Source organism: Aquila chrysaetos, chromosome 2 (genome assembly GCF_900496995.4).
Source record: "Aquila chrysaetos chrysaetos chromosome 2, bAquChr1.4, whole genome shotgun sequence".
Lineage (NCBI taxonomy): Eukaryota > Metazoa > Chordata > Aves > Accipitriformes > Accipitridae > Aquila > Aquila chrysaetos.
Genome location: NC_044005.1, coordinates 31,082,128 through 31,103,099, shown reverse-complemented (window position 1 = coordinate 31,103,099; position 20,972 = coordinate 31,082,128). Strand labels below are relative to the sequence as shown.

Genomic DNA, 20,972 nt, shown 5'->3' with positions numbered 1-20,972 from the left:
TTAGTGAGAGAATACTTTTAATAGTCGAAGTACAAATTGTTGTAATGATGGAGAAAGCAAATTTAACTTGATATCTAAAATGTTTGCAAGCATTCAAAATATCGAAGATTGATGAGTGCTTAGTGCTTTTGATAAGTAGTGACTTCTGTGTGTGTTGACTTGCATTATGTTGAAGTGAGACTAGTTCCAGTTCATGTGATGAGTCATTCTAGTTTGTAATCTACTCCTTTGGTTTTTTTAGCTGTTGATTTTTTTGCGAGAGATGCAGTTTTATTAGTTTTGGAACTTATTGACCATGTTTTCCTGTGTTGTTTCAGATGAGCAGCTAGCAGTCTTTAATTACAAAAACTCAGAAATTATTCAAATTATGTTTTCCTTGTTGAGTGTTATTTAGTCCATGTGAGGGATGTTAGTGCACCACTATTTACAGATTACTTGCTGGGTTTTTTGAGAATTTTGACCCCCCCCCTTGAATGTGAAAGGTGTAAATAAAACTTTTGTACTCCTTTCTGAATATTTCTTAAAAGCTCTTACCAATACTTTTTCTGAACTGTTCAGCTGTATGTAAAGGGAACATAAGAAAAACGTGTAACTATTCTTGCTATAATTATAGTGATTCTGAAATACAGAAATCATACAAACAAAATGAATTTGTTTGGAAAAACTCAACCTTCGAAGTCTGAAGTCCTCATTGTCTCCATCAAAGATTACAACTTGATTTTTTTTTTTTAAATTTAATTATTACTATTTTTTTTAAAAGCAGCTTTGTAGTATGCTGTTGCTTTTTTAAAGCCCAAATAGGATGTAACATTCTTGATACTCCTTTCATCTTTGTTGTTTTGAGGGGTTTGAGATGTGGTGTTTCTGGGTGGGTTTCTTGTATGGTATTGCAGAAAGCTCCTATGCACAGTCATTTGTGGTTTTTGCACTTCAGTTTTCAATTACACAAAGCAGATTTCATCTAGAGACAGAATTTGCCTATGCAGATTTTTACATTTAGAATTTTTTAAAAGAAAATGTTGGGGGGGGTTGGTTTGTTTTGGTTTTTTGGGGTTTGGCTTTTTTCCCCCCCATTTATGACAATTACTTTAAAGTTAAACACAATGAAAGTTCCTTAAAGTGGTATTTACTTTCCTGTTGGAGGTTCTGGAAAATATTTTAAAGGCAGGCCCAGAATAAGAGAATGTTTAAAGATAATGTGTTTCAAGAAAGAGATATGACCTTGCTGAAGGATGCTCATTCTGTCTTGACACTTTCAGACTGCAGTCTCCCAACTTACAAGATAAAATCATATAAAGGTACAGGCAACTAGAACAGATATAGGGATGCAGGGGATGGGTGAGAATGATCGTAGGATTCAGGTAAAAAATTGAAGGGAAGAAGGCAAGAGCTGGATGGGTAGGAAGGAGGAAGGGAGTTTTGGCAAACAATAGAATAGGAAAAACAGCAGTTCCTTTTTACAACCCTGAAATTAACAACCGTAGTTTGGCTGGTCTGCTAACACATATGTACCAAATGTTTTTTAAAATCTACTGTGAACACAAGTTATTAAAGGCAGAAGTAAATACTCAGAATTGTGCTACTTGTTGCTATTCGGAAGCATAAATTAATATGTTTTACTGTGGAAAGCATAGCAGTGACAAATCTGTGGCGAGCAGGTAACATGACTTGCAAGGTCCTCTTAACACCACTTACTACCAAAGGAAATCAAACAATTTAAAACTGAGACCAGTTAAGTAATTGCGCTTTGGTCTGAATTATTTGCCCATTGTTGTCCATAACACTGTGTTTGTGTTCTCAGATCTTGCTTCTATATACTGGTAGTCAGAACTGGAAGAACCATCCTTGAGCTCTGTTTTCAATTATCACAGAAATAATTCCTCCAAAAAGTTTTTATCCTTTCATTCTCACTATTCTGTAAAACTCCTCCAGAACTTCTATTTCCTCTGTATTGGTGAGGAATCTTCATGCAATTTCCAGTTTTCACCTTTCCTTGTGGTAACATTTCTCCTGAAATGTTTTTTCCTTTTGTGATATGTCACCTCCAAACAGGTGTAGAGAATATGACTGCTTCTTGACCTGAGTTTTAGAAGATTAAAAAAGGTTTTGTAATTCTCTCTGAACTTCACGTTTTTGAATGAGGATGACTGAAACTGTCTATAGTATTGCAATCATAGCACTGCATCATATAATCTGAATGTTTGTTGATCTGTACTAGAAATTACTACCTGACACAATTGTGTGATTGCACGCAACTTTTTCTTAGTTGCAGTTATTGTCACTTTAGGAGCCTTTGGCCTATTCTTGTCCTTGGTAATTTCCAGCTAATGACTTCCTACTGTATAGTACAGGTGGTTTATAGTACATGCACGATATAGTACATACACACACGTATAGTGCATACACATAGTACATGTACATTCTAGTACATGCTACACGCACATTCCAGTGCATGATTTTTCCATTAGTCTGTGACTGTCCTTTTTGTTGAATATCATCCTGTTTCCGTTACTCCAGTTGTCGCAGTAGTTTCCTATATGCCACCAACAAATGCCTTACTAAAGTCCAGATTGGTAAAACCAGCTGACCGTTGTAGTTTCTTTGCCTCTAGAAAAGAATACATGTTTTCGATGGAGAAGGCTGAATCAGTCTAGCATAGTCTAACTTGCGATACACCCATCTGTATCCTGTTTTATGTGATTACCATGTTTCTAAATGTTCTGAAAAACTTCTTGTATGGCCTTGCATGTGTTGTTAACAAGTGGACTGTTAAACTTTTTCTGATAGGGAAGTATATGAAGAAAAGTGGAGAGAAGGAGAAAAAAGAACACAGACTGGCTTCAGAGTCATAGGGCTTTTTAGCCAAGTTCGTGTGGAGTTGTGTGTGCACCCTGTGCTTGAAAGCTTTCAAGTGCTTGTTGTGTGCCAATATTTGTTTAAGCTATGATGTGCTTCCCCCCCTCTCCCCCCGCCATGGAACTTTATCTGTAAAAGTTTCTCATGAAAAAGCACCTAGTCCTTTCTGCTGTTATTATGCAAAGTATCTCTTAGGTTAAAGGCAATTTCCAGAGTGAATTCTCCCCTGTATCAACATGGTTTCTATGTTTGATGCTCTGTTTCCTTACCAGTGTTCACAAACTGTAGGAACAAGCACAGAGTACAGTGTGATATGCAACTTTGCTTCAGCTGAGATGTGTGTTCATTCATCTCGATGTCTTTTTCAAAAATTGCAAGTGGGAACGACAAATAGATGCTTATCTCAGTTAGAATCTTTAACGCTGTAATACTAAGGTCTAGTATTGAACTTTATTGTGTGTTTGTACACACCAGTCTCTTTAAAAGCAGCAGCCTTGCAGGCTGTATAATAAATTAATTTTGTCTTTAGTTTAACTTGATGAGTTTGGAGATAGGAAGCAACAGAGAGAAAATGCAGAAAATTTCAGGACATGAAAGGGCAGTGACCATTCCTAGAGGATAAGTATATTGCTGGAGGAAGCCTTCTTAGATCTCAGACAGGAGGAACCTCTTTATGTGTGTGCAATAATCCTAAAGCTGCAACTGTCATGCAGTTTATGCACCGATATAAGGCCCAAACCACAGTGCTTCTTGGCTTTTCATTGTTCTCACCATGCTTTTCTTATGTGTAAACAAGCTTGATAGAAATATTTTTAAAATTATTTATCAATTATTATTGATTTATCTATTATTATTATTACTACATTAAATAAACGCAAGTTCTTTTTTTACCCTTGTCTTAATTTAGTAATTCCCAGTACAGCAGGAAGTCTGCCTGATCTGGAAACCTGTAGCTATTCCATATAGTTACAATTCATAATCTTATTATTTATCTTTGCTATGGAATTGATAAGTATTAAAAATTTACCCATCTAATTTAGAGCTCTGATCTTTGTGAACGCTTTGAGATATGTTGAGTGTCTAATTTAGGCTGTATTTTCCTCCCCGTCTTATAAAGTAGTGTTGTTTTAGTTTTTATCCTTCCCAGCATATCAACAGCAAATATCCTGAATAAATTTCTGCAAAGGGAAAGGCAGAGCCAGAGCCTCATCTTGAAATAAATTCTGCAGGCTTTTTGCCTTGTTATGGAAGAATTATTTTGTTGATACATTTGTAAAGTAGGAATAAGATTAGTATGAGTATCTTTCATTTTTTTTATATGGAATGTATTATTTGAAGTACTTCTGAAAACAAATCCTAACTACAGAGATCTTGTAAACAATATATTAAAGTAACTGACCAGTGATAATTCTTTGATGTGCCATTGTTAAAAGTTATTAAATCTGAAAAAGTTTCATTATTTTTGTTCTTTGACCAATAGTCAATAGTTTTATTATTCAAGGTCTGATTTTTTTTGTTTGTTTTGTTTTGTTTTTTTTTTGTGACTGGAGTTTCCATCTGTGTTAAATTAAATCTGAAAAACAGTGCTTTAAAACACTATGCCTTGTAACCTTGTTTGCAAACAACATTTGTTGCTTCCAAAGAAGATTGTGAATTATGTTCTTTCTGTTTTCCTTTATACCAAGAAGATTGTAAGATGCCTTTTACTTTAAATTAATCTGATAACTTGTTTCAGTATTTCAGCAAGAAAAATCCACTAGCACCTAGATGAATTCTTGCATATCTTACTCTGACTTGTTTTAGAACACGATGTAAGTAGTACAGGTTTGACATCTATTTTTCTATGCTTAAACTTGTTTGCTCACATTATAATTTCAAAACTATATGAATTTTTATGTTGAAACTATTACTGAAATAGTGTCAGGAACTGTATAGCCCATGTGTGTTGATATCAGTTTTAATAAGACTATGGTAAACATGTGAGAAATGGGAGATCAACTTACATTTTTATTCAGCTGTTCTTGTGTAAATTCAATGGTTGATTTAGCAAAGTACTGTCTACTTCAGAACGGAATGTGCAGTGAATTTTTTTTTTCTCCTGAGGAGTATAGGAAATATCAAAATCTGTATTTTGAGGTTTCATCTGTTCAAATTTAACACTCTTAAAATGCATATTTGGAGCCATATGCCTTCTTGAGCCTCTGTAGTTTAAAACTTAGTGTAACAAGCTGGAACTCTAAAAATGGCAGAAGGCATGAGGGGAAGAAAGAGAGAGCATGTTAGGGACCATCATCTGCATTATTCATATGTCGTATAGCTTCTGAAGAGCTAGCCATGAATTGGAGATTACAAATACTTTATTAAGCCTATAAAATGAATGCTGTTCATGGTGCGTGGTTTTATGAAGTATTTTAATAGTCCTGAAAATATTGACTTTGCCCTCTGTGACCCTAGGGCTGACTGCAAATGAAGCAGGCAGAAAATTTCCTTTGTATTAAAAGTGGTAGTGAAGTGTGTGGGAGGTAGAGAAGGGGCTGAATTTCCCCTTTGATAAATAAACTATCATGGTAGTTCTGGTGGGATGGAGGTGAGAGACAAAAAAAGAAGGGGAGTCCCTCTTGAAAAGAGAGGACTTGCTAGACTAAGCAGCCCATTCATAAAGGGATTTGATAGGTCGGTTTGGGCAGTTTTTTAGTTTTCTTAGTTAATTTTAAAAGATTTTATTTAAGTGCTGTGTACTCTCAAGACTCACAGCTGGCTGAAGTCTCAGCCTAGTTTCTCTCTAGAAGATGAGTGCTGCTTAGCTGTGGGTCCTTGGTACCTATAGTCAAGAGGGTTAATCTTGAGTATACTTTAAATCTACAGTTTCATGGCTTTATGCTTTTTATAATAATATTTCTAGTTTTGAAATCAAGAATTGGATACTGTGCCATGCTAGAAAACACGTTTTCATTATTACCTTGTCTTTTATTAAGCGGACTTCAGCTAATCTTTTGCAACACTCACTTCAGTGATTAAGCTACTGTAATTAAAGCAATATTCCAGGTAAATGCTTTTGGTATCAGCAACGCAAGGCAAATTTGGGATTATCAGAGTTAAAATGCTTTCCTGCCAAAGTATATACAGATCAGCTGGAGGTTTGGCATTAACCTCTGTTAGGGTATGAAGAGACGTTGTGTTTGGCAAGAAGCAAGTGGTGAAACTCATGCTGGAAAGCTCAACGTCAGTGCAGCAATCAGTTATAAAACCCCCCAGATTTATATGAAAACTAAGGATTTCAGCTTTATGGTGTTGGGCTTGTGTTTTAGTTACTAACATGAAACAGTAGTATGTGAAACAACGAGCTTTTTGCTAGGATTAACTAACAAAACTTTTGTGCTGGTTGTTGTCTTCTCTAACTTGGTACTTATTAGTCCTTTTTTTATTATGATGGAGAAGCAGCATACAAAATTGTCTTTGTGCCTGGATTAGTGCTCGCTGTATCCATCATTAGGTGACTGCTGTATTGTGGGGAGCAGGTGTATTGGGCAAAACTATTGAACTAAAAATACCTGTGGCAAAATCATAATTGGTCTACCAAAATCTGAATTTAGAAATTATTCACCTTTTTCAGGTCCTGTTTAAGTAAATGAATAATTTAATGTTTAGCAGTGTTTTTGTTTAAATATTGTTTCATTAGAGAACTTTTAAAAAAGTTAATTTTACACAGAAAAATTTATCAGAGTCATTATCTTGACTAGCAGATTTAAAAGTTACATGCTATGACTGATGGATCAGAAAAGCTGCTGTTTTCTCAGAGTGGGGAATAGGGATTAAAAAAAAGCTTTCACTAAAGCTTATTTTTGTTAGAAATAAGACCTGTATTTTTTTCCTGAAGTCAGTTGATCTTTTGACAAAGATCAGGTCTTTTGCACAGTAACATGCCTTTTTGTTCAGAACAAGTTCTTCGCTTAAGAAGTCTAGACATGCAACTTAAGGAAAGTATGGAAGTCTCAAATCAGGAAATAACATGGTGGTTTTTTAATACCTTAACATTTTATTGTTAATTTGCAGAAGTATTTTTTTTGTGAAGATCATGTAGATAGTGTTATTTGCAGGAAGATTTGATTTGTGCTGTCATTGGAGAGTTAACCCACTCACATGCCCCAAAAGAAAGGGAAATCACAGGAGAGATATTTTAATAAATATTGGACAGGAGAGAGACATGATACATAATGGGTATTAGCTGATAAAATTATTATTGTAATTTTGTCTGCGTTGTGAAATCCTAATTTCATGTTTACAGAATAGCCCTGTGATGATCATCTCTTCTACTCTACTTTCAGATCAGTTTGAAAAGGACTTCAGGGATTTTTTAATTTACTTTTTTACTTTATTCTTTATTCTTTTATAAATTCTTTAGACAAATTCTGACTTTCCAAATTGGAGATTAAACTTCATCTAAGAAACCTTTCTGCTTTTTTGAGTGTATAACATCATATTTGATATCTCAGTCCCTTACAACCATTCTTGTAAACACAGGACAGTTATTAGAAAAAAGCATCCTTTATTCCAGTTTTTCAGACATGTTAGATATTTCATTCTACGTCCAGGTATTCTACACAGATAGTAATATTCATTAATACTATAATTGTCATAAAAATTCTGTAAAACCCCAGTTTATTATTCCATTAACGAGATTGCTTTTCACTCACACCAAAAAAAATTTGTTTATATTTATTTATCTTATGCTAATATTATGTCTTAATCAAAGAGACACACACAGTCTTCTTCTATCTGCTGGGTCTGAAATACACAGTCTGAGTGTTGCTCTGTTTATTCTAAGATGGTGGGGATGTGCACAGAACACCTTGGAAAAAAAATAATTTCAATTTGTTTTTGCTTTTTTCATTGCGTTAATGTGTGTATCTCTAAACTGATCTTTCATTCAACATTTGACAAACATTTTTTCACTGAGTTTTACATGTTCTTTAGCTTTAGCTTGGCCCTTTCAGCTGCTGCTCATCTGAACTGGATGTTGCCTATATAAATATGATTTTGCCACTAAAGAGAAAACAGCCAATGAACTAGGTTGAGTGCTGGGGGTTTCAAAGCAGGGGACTGTGACAGTGAGAAGGAAGGAAGAAAGAAAAAGCTGTTTCTAATCTGAAGGCACATACTTGTGGAACCATTGGTATCGTATCCAAGGTGAATAAAAGTTATGCAAAGAGTTGACAGGTGAAAGGAACGCTTTCAGATAGTGTCTGCTTTAGTCATGAAAGTTTATCCTAAAGGTTTATCCTAAGCTTTTTATTAAGTTTTCAGTTAATGTAAAACTTGGGGAGAAATGAATTGCTGGAGAGCAATTTCTTTCTAATGTTTCGAAGAACTCTCTAGTAAATGTTCCTTCCTTCTAAATTATAAGTGCCAAACCTACTATAGAAATCCCAAATTTGAAAGATAAGCCTATTTTTTTGTAGCCTACTGTTATCATGGTCAATCATTGGTACTTTGATGCTGATTTCAAGAAGTGCAAGCTGTCTTACAAAGAGACATTCCACATAAAAAGTCTTACTTGTTTAATTAGGTTATTGAAAGGCTTTGCCTACCAGATTTTTTTATCAAGTGTTGGAGAAGTTCCACAGGTGCTGTAGGGTGATGGTTGGAGAAATGTTCTTTAGGCTGTAGTTTCCACTTTCCCCCATAGAGTTCAACTTCAGCTCATTAATTCTCAGTGGGCAAGTCAATCATGTATATGTACCTTGCTGATGTGAAGTTCTAGGTAGTCTGTAAGGACTGATTAAGTAAACTTGATGGTACAAAAGTAGAAGTTAACCCCCTTTGGTTTTTTGTTTGTTTTTTTTTTTTTACACAAAGATATTGGAATTCAAGACTTTTCTAGATGTAAAATAAAGAAATGAGACTTGTTTTGTCTTAACTGAGGTGTAGTATTATTAGAAATTATAAAATTCTAGAAACCTTGTTATTTAAATCTGGCTGTTGCGCTTTTTGTTTTTCTTTTATTTTGTACTATTAGATGTTGACTGAAGAGCTTTTATATGAAAATGTAACTGCTTTTAACTAACTACTTATTCTATATAAACTTAAAGATAAAATGCTAGATTTTAATGGTGATGTTCATTCAGTTTCCATATTCAGTTGCCAATGTACAGGCAATTGATTGACCACTTTATATGGCTATCTCTGAGTATTTTCATTAACATTCAGAGATGAAACATGGTATCTGATACAATATAATTTTTGTAATCATCAAAAGGTGATTTATCAATTGAACTGATAAAAGTCCCTCTCGGGGTGGAAAGGGGAGGGAAAATCAAAACAAGCAAGAAAACTCCATATGAAACTCATCATCTTATTAGATTTGATTGGGTGCAAACCTCCTTCTCGCTAAAATCCTGTGCCTGTAACAAAGTAATCATGCTTAATAGTTGTACGTGCAACTCTAACTCTGAATTGATTGCTATACATTCTGGATCATCATGTTTCTAACATAGTTGCAATATGAAAATTATTTAGTATCTTTAATGAGATGCATACAGAAGACATTCATTCAATTTTTTTTGGTGATATGACACTTCACAGTCTTATCCTAAAAATTTCTGTAGATATGTGGTTCAATTGTGACTCATGTAGATTTGTTTGTGAGTGGTGCTGAAAGTTAGTATGTAAAGACTTGTCATAGCACTCTAAACAAGTAGTGTGTTTATTTTTGTTCCGATAGTATTTCAATTACTGGTGCATTGGGTCATCCTGTTCCTAATGCAATACAAAAATGACCAAACCTATTAGAAGTTATTTGAGTGCTTTGTATCTAATGTATGCTATTTTAAAAGTACATTTGTTTTTATTCAGTTTGCCATAGAGGAATTTTAATGTCTGATAGATGTGTGATCAGTTTGTTTTTACTGAATGGTTGCAATATGAGTTAGTTAAAATATTACTTAAATATTACTTAAATAACTCTGTTTTGTTGTAGCCGAAAAAGAAAACTAAGACATTCAATCCTCCAATCCGTAGAAACTGGGAAAGTAATTACTTTGGGATGCCCCTACAGGATCTGGTTACACCTGAGAAACCGATACCTCTGTTTGTTGAAAAATGTGTGCAATTCATTGAAGATACAGGTAAGATAGGAGAACTATTGGAGGAAAGACTTTCCCACTTTGCATAATGAGTAAAGCCTCTTATTTTCTGTTTTAAAGTACTTTTAGAATTTTATCCTAGAAATAAATAATTATGGGAAAAGCACATTCTAAAAGTAGAATGTGTTCTCTAAATTGTATGCTTGATGTGTGATGGTCTTTTGTCTTTATTTACACAAATACTTAATTTCTTTTTGACAAACATTTGAAGTTTTAACATTTGTTTCCTGTAATTTAAAAAACTTATACCACTTTCTAATGTCAAATGACTTTTAACCCAATGGCTTTCCAGTCTTACATGTGTCTCTGTTGTCACTGTATTTGCTTCATATATTAAAAAGCTCTGAAATCCACTTTTTCCAATTGTGGAAGACAGGTAGCTGGTATGGCTTAATTAGCTTGCTTGCTTTATTTTGATGGTAAACCTAGTTTTGCATTTTAACTTGTTACAGAGACGGAAACATTTCTTTTCTAAATACTGTGTAATTCTACATGAAAAATATTACGCAATATGTTTAACTTGCAGATTTCCAGTTTAACGTAAATTATTAACATATATGTGTTTGCACTAGGGTGAAATTTCACAGTATGGTTTTCTCTCTCTCCTTTCTCACTGGCTTCCTGGTTGTGTGTTTGTCCATGCTTTCAGCCTATTTACTGTGTGACCATGAGGCGAGTAGGATGATCTTGCTGATCCAGCAGAAGACTACATTTAGGAGTGGGGAGTTGTTTTGAGGTTTGAGAGTGACCTGTGATTGGGTTTTGTTTGTTTTTTAATTTTTTGTTTTTAAAGATGGTGAGCACCAGTTTTTGGTTAGTGTGTAGATCTTGCTTGCTCTGAAGTTGCGTGAATCCTATATTGCTCTATTTGCAGCAAATGAGAGTGTGAAACTGACTGGAGCTGAAACATGAGTAGGACCATCTTTTGATTGGGTGTCTGCAGTTCCATATTGTTTAGCATAAAGTGAAACAGCACGTTTTTTCAACATTTTCTTAGTTCTGTAATACAATTTTGGCTCTAAGATGACAGTAACAGTTTTAGCAAGAGTAAAACTGAAGGGTTTTCTTTCTTAAACTAAAATTCAGTTTTACTGCCATCTGTAGGAGTAGTGTTTCCAAAAGAACTACTACAGGTGTTAGGCCTAATAGCTGTTTTTGAAGACTTATATACTGCATTACTGCAATCAAAAAAATTAGGTGAAACCTCAGGCACTTAACTTTTGGGAGTCAGAGATGTTAGTATAAATCTGTCTTTAACCTTTACCTCCTATTGATGCCTTGCCTAAAAGTAAGAGCTGTATTTTTTTCCCTCTTGCTTTTGCTTTTCCTACCTCACCCAGGAAAAAATGGGGAAGGAGGAAGAAGGGCAAAGAGTAATAAAATGGTGTAGACAGTTTAATATATATTTTGTGCGTTTGTGTTATATGTTGTTTATTGTGTGTAGCAAAAAAACCCAATCCCAAAACAAACATACATAATTTTATGGGTGAGTCACTGTCTTAATTTGTGTTCTTTAAAAATGACTGCATACAGCTACTACGTACAGCTATATAAAACAGACATTCACCAGTAATGAAGACCAAATGACTTTTTGAAGAGTTTGTAGAATCTAGAAGTAATATCTTAAATTTGAGCATGTTTAACTTTGTAAGAATATTTTCAAACAACAAAATTACAAATACAAATCTAAAGAAAATTGTATTTGCTTAAAAATAACATTGTCTGATATCCGTTGACTTTGTGGTAGTATTTCTCCCAAAGGATTTTCACCAGCTTGTGGGGTAAGAGAGAACTATAATAGTGTGGGAATGTGATTCATTGTCTTTTTTTCCTCATAATCATCAAATAATGCAAGCACCCAGAAGATGTAGAACTTTTATTCTTTTCTAATGACCTGTCTTTGAAGAATAAGATGTTTAGTTAAGCTGCTGGTACGCTCAAAATGTGAGGGGCTCCTCAAAACTGGTGACTCAAGAGGTACTGCTTTTCCTGTAGCTGGTTGAGTATATGTTAGTTCATCCTGGAATGCTGCTGTGCAGCTACTGAAAGCTGGAGAATTTTAATTCTGGCCAAATGTGTAAGCTGGACAAACATTGTGCCATCTGCATGCTTTGTTTGTGGTTGTGAAGACAGTTAGTTCTCCTGCTGTTTCTGTTAAGCACTTTGTGAAGATGGAACAAAACGTCTACTTTTGATCTGTATTACAATTTTCTTTCTCCTACTCTGGATTCTGTGTAAGTAGCTTCGGTTATTCTTTTCAACTTCCATACTTGGCTGTAGGAGTTTTATTTTTGGTGTGTATTATTTCTATATTGGGTTAATATTCTGTAGGTATTTGAGTTTCAAGCACTGTTCTGATAGAATGTGTTCGTTGCCTTTGAGAGAGGAGGATGTTCTTTTTGCATTGCCTTCAACCTATACTAAGATAGACTCACATCACTGACTTCAGGACTGTCTGAGAGAAAATTCCGCAAATACAGTTTTGGAGATGATCAGTCTGCAGGAGGCAAGTCAGCATCTATTGGCTTCAGGCTAGAGTCCACAACGGTACCATTCCCATTTGATAAAGCTGTTGTATCAGCTGCTTGGCCCTGGGGAGTCATCCAATACTTCAGCTGTCTCTTAGCAAGTCAGCCTACAATCAGTACTAACTGAACTGAATACTAGTGTTTATTATCATTGTCTTTTTAATCTAGTGCAGTCTTTTCCAACGCTTCTTGAATGAAGCTAATCAGTATATTTCTCTTAAAGAGGACATACTTGTTAAGCTTTTCCTTTTAAGGTACTTTCATGGAGTTCAGCTCCTTCCCTTTGTATTACCATGTGTAATTTGCATTGTGGCTGAATTGCAGTTTTTTTCCGAAGATATGATTAATCTCAAATTGAAGGGCTAACCCTTATTTTTAACGTTCCCTATCTCTGCCTCATGAAATGATAGAAGATGGTGCTTTGTACCCACTCATCTAAATTGTGACTGAGGCTAGAAAGTACGCAGTGTGAAAAACAGTTTTCTCTGCTTTGTTTTGGATGCTTAGATGAGAAGATAATATCAGAAAGTGTCTTTGAAGATTCTTGCTCCACTGTAAACCTTAAAGAATTGACCCCATGCAGAAAATACCATCAGATTTTTGTTTTACCATACTGTTCTGGAATATCCTCACAAAAAAAAAAAAAAAAAAAAAAAGGTGTGCAGTAGAAGAGGGACAATTTGGAAAAAAATAAAGTAAATCTGGGAGCTGAAAAGTTCTAGCCTCTTATAAATCAACAGATTTTTCTTTTGTAGCAACCATATGGATCCTGTCAGGGTAAAGGGAGATCTGGTAGAGTTAAGGGATCCTAAGTCAGGGCCTACAGATCTAGGTATTTTTTGTGTGTTCCTGTTCCGTTTGATATTTTCCAGCAGGAAGTTTTATTCTGAACTGGATTAGCTTTATGGAGTCAACTAATTTCTGTGTTTGAAAGATAATCTAGGGCTTGAACCTCTTTGGAATCTTTTTGATAGTATTGGAAGTAGAAACTGGGGGAGCGAAGTGGTTAATACTTGAGCAGATCTAAACCTAATAAGCAGCAAGTATGTATCAGAATCTTCATTTCAGCAGCAGTGTGTACTGAGAGAAAATTCCGCAAATACAGTTTTGGAGATGAGCAGTGTGTACTGCTGCTGATACTAACAGTACAAAGCAGTAATAGCACATATTTTGTCTTACTGGAACCTATTGGTTAAAAAAAAAAAAAAAGTACAATACCATGTAAAATTATATTAAATTTAATAACACTGTCACTTTTGGATAAGGAATGAGGAAAGCTTGGCTAAATATCGTAAACAAACTTTGCTTGTGTGTTTACACATTGTCCCTGATTATAGGAAAACTTTTTCTCTATTGAAGCCTTTCATTTTTTAATTCATTGTAATTATAGCAGGATGAGTAATCTTTTGGTTGGTTGTCAGAGCTCTTTCTTGTTGGTTCATTGAACAAGATGATCAAAAGAATTTTTATCTTTCAGGTAAGTAACTTGATAATAGTGAATTATCAACTTTTCCACTAAATGTCTTGGTATAAACATATAATGTTTTCCTGAAAACTTATTTTCTGGTAAAGATACTGTGATCTTATCTGAAACCTTCTACAGACTGTATAAACACTTTCCTATCATTAGTGACACAGCACAGTGTGTAAGCTGCTGATGTTTGTATGCTTTTACCTCTGTCGCATTCTTTGCAAATCAGTATGTAACTTGTTCTTGAGGGCAGCTACTTAAATTGACTTTTTGACATCGGTAATTATTTTCAGTTATGGGCTTCCAAAAGAAGATTTCAATGATACAGTTGTTCTGGTGTATTTTGTTGCTTTCTTCTGATGGACTGAATAGAAGGTCATTTTGTTACATCACTTGAAATGAACTTTTTAAGTGTGTTGGTTTTGTGCAAACTAGATTTATGGAAATGTATTTAGCAGGGAAACTAGAGTTCAGTTTTGATTTTTAAGAAAATTGTAGTGGCTGGTTTTGTATAGAAGTAATGGTGCTATGATAAGACATGCTAGAAAAAAATAAATGCCAATTTTTTAAAAAATTCTATCCATTACTTTTTTTAGCACAATTCATTTTTTCTAAATGTAGGCAGCAGAATTGAGATAATTTTTGAAGCTTAACTGTTTGTTAACTGTATTAATAGCATGAATTCTGTGTTTCTCTAAGAATTATCATGTAGAGAGTAAGGAGGATATTCTGATACTCTGACAGTTTTGTTTGAGAGAGAGGAACGCAGATTTCTGAATGCTAATTTAATGTTTAACTTCAACAAAATGTTGGTATGATTTGATTTTTACATTACAATACCATGTAAAAATATCTGTTGAATATCTGGTTTTTTAAGTGTAAAAATTTTACATGTTTATGGCAAGTTTGTAGCTTGAGTGTTTTGTTAGTGACATTTTTATGCTGTTTTACATGCCACCAATATAATTTCAAGTACTGTTTGTGTGCTATTCAGCACTTAGTTGGTGATTATTTTTAACTTTCCCAAACTTATAATAATTGGCGCAAAAACTACTCATGCTAACTGATAGTATTAGCATATGAGGGTTTTTAATAGTTCAGTATTTTTTAAATTGGTGTGTTGGATTTACTTTTTGTATGCATTGTTATGCATTGGTGAAAAGTTTGGTATAAATTACATTTCATTCTGTTTACCATGGAAGGAGGCATCAAATTAATATGAATACTAGCACAGTTTTGCCATTTAATAAATATAGTTCTTGACTATATTCAACGCTAATAATAATAGCAGTATTTTAATATGTTTTTTTCTTCGGGTTTTCAAATATTTTTAAAAAAATCGTTGTAGACTATTAATATCCATGTGCTTCATTGACAATATTAGAAATTTTAGATTCCGTACTTCATAGAGAACTGATAGCATTAATATAGTGTTAATTCTACATGAAACAACTGAGGGAAGAGAAGCTTATTAGAATAATATGTATTTTAATAATTTAGTTACTCAATTTATGTGAGACAAGTAATAGAATAAAGAAGGAAGAATGAATTTGACAGAGCCACATCTCGTTTAATGTCTCACGTGGTTTCTGTGGAGAGCTATAAAAGAGCTGTAGAGAGCAATTAAAAGTTGTGTACTTGGTATATGTACAATAATTACTGCTTTTGATATTTATACCTTTTTGTAATGGTGTTAAAATTATGATTTTGGAAGTAATTCGAGTAAAAATATTGCCTTCTGTGAATTTCCCTCTCACCTAAGTTATACCCAGGTCTTTCACCACGAGGCCAGATTTTGACATTGAAAGCATAGATCATGCAAAGTTTGTCTCCAGAGAATGAGGATTGGGTAGAAATAGGCAAAGAAAATGTCAGCAGCACCTGTTGAGGTAAAAAGGCTGGTAAATAATTGAAATATATTGTGGTTTAGGCCCAGCCAGCCACAAAGCAGCACATGGCTGCTCGCTCACTCCTCCCCCGCCCAGCGAAAGGCTCCTGGGTTGAGACAAGGGCAGGGAGGGATCTCTCACCAATTATGGTCACGGGCAAAAGAGACTTGGCTTGGGGAAAAAACCAAAATCAATTTAATTTGCTACTAATCAAATAAAAACAGGATAATGAGAAGTAAAACTAAATCTTAAAACACTTTCCCCCTACCCCTTCCTCCTTCCCCCTGCCCGGGCTCAACTCCACTCCTGATTTTTCTACCTCCTCTCCTCCCCAAGCGGCACAGGGGGACGGGGAATGGGGGTTGCAGTCAGTTCATCACACGTTTCTGCCGCTCCTTCCTTCTCAGGGGGAGGACTCCTCACTCTTTCCCTGCTCCAGTGTGGGGTCCCTCCCACAGGAAACAGTTCTTCATGAACTCCTCCAACGTGAGTCCTTCCCACGGGCTGCAGTTCTTCACGAACTGCTCCAGCTTGCGTCCTTTCCGTGTGTTGACAAACTTGATTGAGTCTAGCAGAAGAGGGTCAGTGGCTGGAGCTCCTGACCTGTGAGTTTGTTCAGCTTGGAGAGGGGAAGGCTGAAGAGATATCCAAAAATGGCTTCCCATACCTATGAGGAGGTTACTGAGAAGGTGCAGCCAGGCTTAAGCACTGAAGTACACGGCAGGAGGGTTAGAGACAATGATTATTAAAATATGAGGTTCTAACTAGAAAGAAAGGAAAAACTCTTTCTCTGAGTATTATTTAAGCCCTGGTTCAGGTTGCCCAAAGAGATTGTGGGTTCTCTGTCCTTGGAGATAGTCAAGATCAGATTTAGATAAGCAACCCAATCTGAATTCAGTGTTGACCCTTGTTTGAGCAGGAGGTTGGACTAGGTGACGTCCTGAAGATCCCTTCTGTCATCACTTCAAAATAGAATAGGTTTTTCAGTAGTTAGGAAACTGTATGCCAGTTTGTGTTTTGCAACTTTGGAATTAATCAACAGAGAGGAAACCCTGTCCAAACTTGAGAGGAGGGGAAAACAGGCATCAGTTGTTTCTCCTAATGGATGACTGACTACCAGACGGATGGAGGAGGAGCACATGCATTAATTTATTAGTGTGTGAGAATCACTGAAGACTGTAAACAAATATGTTTTGAAATATTCATAAACACATGTTGTGCACTTGAGCTGTATTGCTAATTAAGGTATCTTCAAAGGAAATATCACAGGAAATATGTAAAGAATTCCCAAACAATGCAGATAGGACCAAGATGTCAATAATTTCTGCAGAGTACTTATGGTACTTCTGCTTCTCCTCTTATTCCCCTAGCTTTCTCCAGGCCCAAAGTGACGAAACAGCTAATATGCCTGGAAAATTAGAGTATCTTCAGATGTCACCCATTTTTAATGAAGTAAAGAATGCACCTACCTTTTCCTAGGCATATTTGTCATGTCATATTAATTGAAGTCTTTTATTCTTTTTCCAAAATGAACAGGCATGAAATATGTGATTGAGTGACACTTCATAAAAGGATTGAGAGCTTGTTTAATAATTGGTTAATGTAAATTATAGAAATGTTAATTCAGCATTGGCTGAGAGCTTCCTATTTTTCGAGTCTTTCTAAAAGTACTGCTTATTTTCTTAGACTGCTTACTTTTTACTGAACATTTCAATATTCTATAAATTATTTTATTACAAGAAACAGTAAGACACTTATTTTTGGTTCTGGTTTCCAGTGTGAGAGTTGCATGTCATGGATCTTTAAATGCCAGTGTTGATATGCACAAATAAGAGCACACTAAATGTAGAATTCTAAATGTATTTTATGTAAGTAAACTTAGTGCTAGACTCTTACTTGAAAAGAGTATGGATTCTTTGCTCTGTAATTACATACATTCTAGGTGTACGTAGAAATTACCATTCTGGATCAGTAAGGTGGTAGTTCCTGTAGCCTTGTGTAGTCTGGATAGCATAGGGGTTGAGAAGAGGTACACCAGGTCAATATGTGGAATAAAATTACAGAATGATACAGATCACAAAATTTACAAAGGTAAGTGTGGGTATGATAGGTTCAGGTATTGTAGTGGAAAATGATTCCTGAAAAGTTTGGTTGGTCACTGTAGGGGAAGGAATTAAACGGGAGAGACAGACTTGCTGTGACTAGGTGGCATGTATTCAGAAATGTAGACAGAACAGTGATAGTGGAACCTGGCTGCAGATGTTAAGTTGGCAGGTACTGTGTAACTTTTCAGCAGGCTAAATATTAGTATAGCTATTGATACTCAAGAAAAGGCTTTAAAATCATCATAGACAGCTGTCTGAAATCTTCAAGTCTCAGTACTTGCTGTCCAGCAAGCAAAAAGAATTAAAAGAATTATGAGAGTGAGTGATATGGGGAAAAAATCATGCTATTACGTAATTCCATGGTACTGCATGCAGTTTGAATACTGGTTACAATTTGGGTCAGTCTGTCTTAGAATAGAAAAGAGTTGGAAAAGATACTGCATATGACAATAATAGTAACTCTTGGATAAAGAGGGACTGAATTGATAAGCTTAGAAAATTTCTGAGGAAGGGAAATGATACAAATTTTAAAAAATGGTGCTGGGAAAGAGTAGAGAAGTTACTGCTTCATGTTAATAAATAGAAAAAAAAGATTTTTGTGAAAACTTCAGGTACTGAGAATAAACCCAGTGTGCTTTCATGATGTACACTCCTGAATTGCAAAACTGTATTTGCTCTGGGTTGTTGTAAAGACCACAAGTAAATGACTTAAAGGGTTTTGGATGAATTAGTGGGGGATAAATCCCCAAGTGACTATTACAACACCATATGCAAAAGCCTATGTAAGCCACCATCTGCAGAAAGCTGGGAGGATATACCACAGAAAAATTGCTGGGTTTTGTTTGGTTTTTTTTTGTTTTGTTTTTTTGTTTTTTTTTTTTTTTGTTTTGTTTTTTTGTTTTGTTTTGTTTTTGTTTTCTTTCTCCTGCTCTTCCTACCTCTCTCCTCAAGCATATACTACTTAATTGCTGTGGAAACTGGATATTGTACCAGGTAGACTTTGGTCTGCCCTTGTGCTGAAGTTAGTATGTCCTATGGCAGAACCAAGAGGTGTGAAATATGTTGATGCCTAAGAATGGAAGTGTCCTACAAACTAAGTATGCACATAGGTGCAGATCCACCTTGCTCATTTTCTTTGAAATGCTTTGAACCCCGTATGAAGTTCCAGTTAGATGGGATGGAACCCTGATCACAACCAGCAGCACAAAAGAAGGCGCAAGAAGAGAATTTATTAGGCACTAGGAGGTACTTTGAGAAAGGAATAGTCTAGACAAAGGAGGTGAGCTCTGTCTTGAGGTAAATATAGGCTATTGTGATGTGAAATACAGAGGATCTAATTCTTTAAACCTAAAGGTGTAGTAAAACTAGCAGGACAGAGAAGCAAATAAATCAGATGATTCTGATACATAATATTAAAACAGCCATTGTGTCCAGTAAGGATATCTTGAAAATTACAGCTGGACCAGAAAGGAAGCAGGATAAGAACATAGATAAGAATTCTGAAAAAATCAACAGGCTTGCAGATGAAGGAACTGAATTTTTAAAAAGCCGTCAAGAAAAAATAAATGTTGCGTTCTCTCTCTCTCTCTCTCTCTCAATATGGATATATGTTTTAGATATGCAAGATGTTTAAAAGCTAGAACTAGTGAACTAGAGTGTCTTATACTTGATGCAATGCGTGTTACATCAAGATCCTCAGAGACCAGGTTGGATAATAAAAAACAACAGAGAGAATTGAAGCATTACTTAAAAATTATACTTTCAGACTTCTAGCTGTGTGTATGCACACAGACAGATTAAACTTGTCTCCTTGTGTGCCTTTGAGAAACAGCATAATGACAGTTGACCAACTGTTTCATGACGTGTTACTTTCTAGAATATACAAGCAAGAAAAATTATTTTTGCTTGAGGAATTTAAAAGACAAATATAGTTAGCTTAATCCAGAATTGGAGCACTTGGCTATTTTTGGAAGATGCCTAAATTCAGTAGGCATCTCCTTGTTTAACCTGAAAATTTTCTGAAGTACTGTAAGTCGTCTTTCTATGTTTCTCAGAGCTGTACTGGTCTGAAATAGGAAAAAATTGACATGATGAAACGGGGGGGGGGGGGGAAAGCCCAGATACTGCAATAGAGCATCTCCGTCTCCTGAGCAGCCCAGTTCAAGTATTGAAGGTTTAAACACTCCAACTAAACAGTGACTGGATCAGACTTCTCAGAAAATGATATTGCAGCACATTCAATTCCTTTTGTGCAGAAAGAAATTGAATAGTAGTTGGATAAAACACAGAATACCCTGGGGCTGTAGGGTCTCCAACTGAGAAGTCTCCCATGCTAAACAAAGAGAATCTCCGTCCTGGCTTGTTCTTATCTACCAGTGATTTTTTGTATTTCTTTATTTACAACTTCTGGAAGAGGAATGCAAAGTGTTTCTGTCTGTGCTAGTGTTGTAGCACATTTGTGGCATTCTTTTGAAGACAGGATTGAAACCCCTTCCAGCTGTGGAAACCATTGAATCATTGAAACCACTTTTTGCCCTGTGCCACCAAATTATACCTCCTGGTGCTTTTCGAGGATGTCAGTGAATGAGGCTCAGTTTTTTTGGAAGGACTGTTTAGGTGTATATTTACAAGAGAAAACTCTTGGCTATGGATTTGTAAAGCTAAATGGTAGGTATAGAAGTTTATTGAAGAAAAGCTTACTAAAATAGCCTTGATGCAGCCAGTAAAGATATGGGTGAATTGACAAGGCATTAAGAAGAAAGAATTGAGTTAGAAGAGTTGATATCAAATTAATTGGTATAAATTTCCCAGCACTGTGAAGCAGTTAAGTGCTGTCTGTACTTTGAGAATTGCAACAGAATTCCTAGTGTTTCTTGGTAACTTAAAAGGCACACTCGGTGATTGAGGTGTCACAGAGGAGTTATGTATTGATCTGATAATCTAAAATGCATTCAGTTACTAGGCTGTGATGGTAAAAAGCC

At 35.3% G+C, this 20,972-nt stretch overlaps 1 protein-coding gene across 1 annotated transcript in view; it reads left to right on the top strand.

Moving 5' to 3' along the window:
* Nucleotides 1-20,972, top strand: part of ARHGAP5 (Rho GTPase activating protein 5) — a 51,420-nt gene that overhangs the window by 16,920 nt on the left and 13,528 nt on the right. Inside the window, exon 4 of the mRNA XM_030038080.2 lies at nucleotides 9,833-9,980. Within this exon, the coding sequence (XP_029893940.1) occupies nucleotides 9,833-9,980 (148 nt within the window). The remainder of the gene's footprint in view (nucleotides 1-9,832; nucleotides 9,981-20,972) is intronic.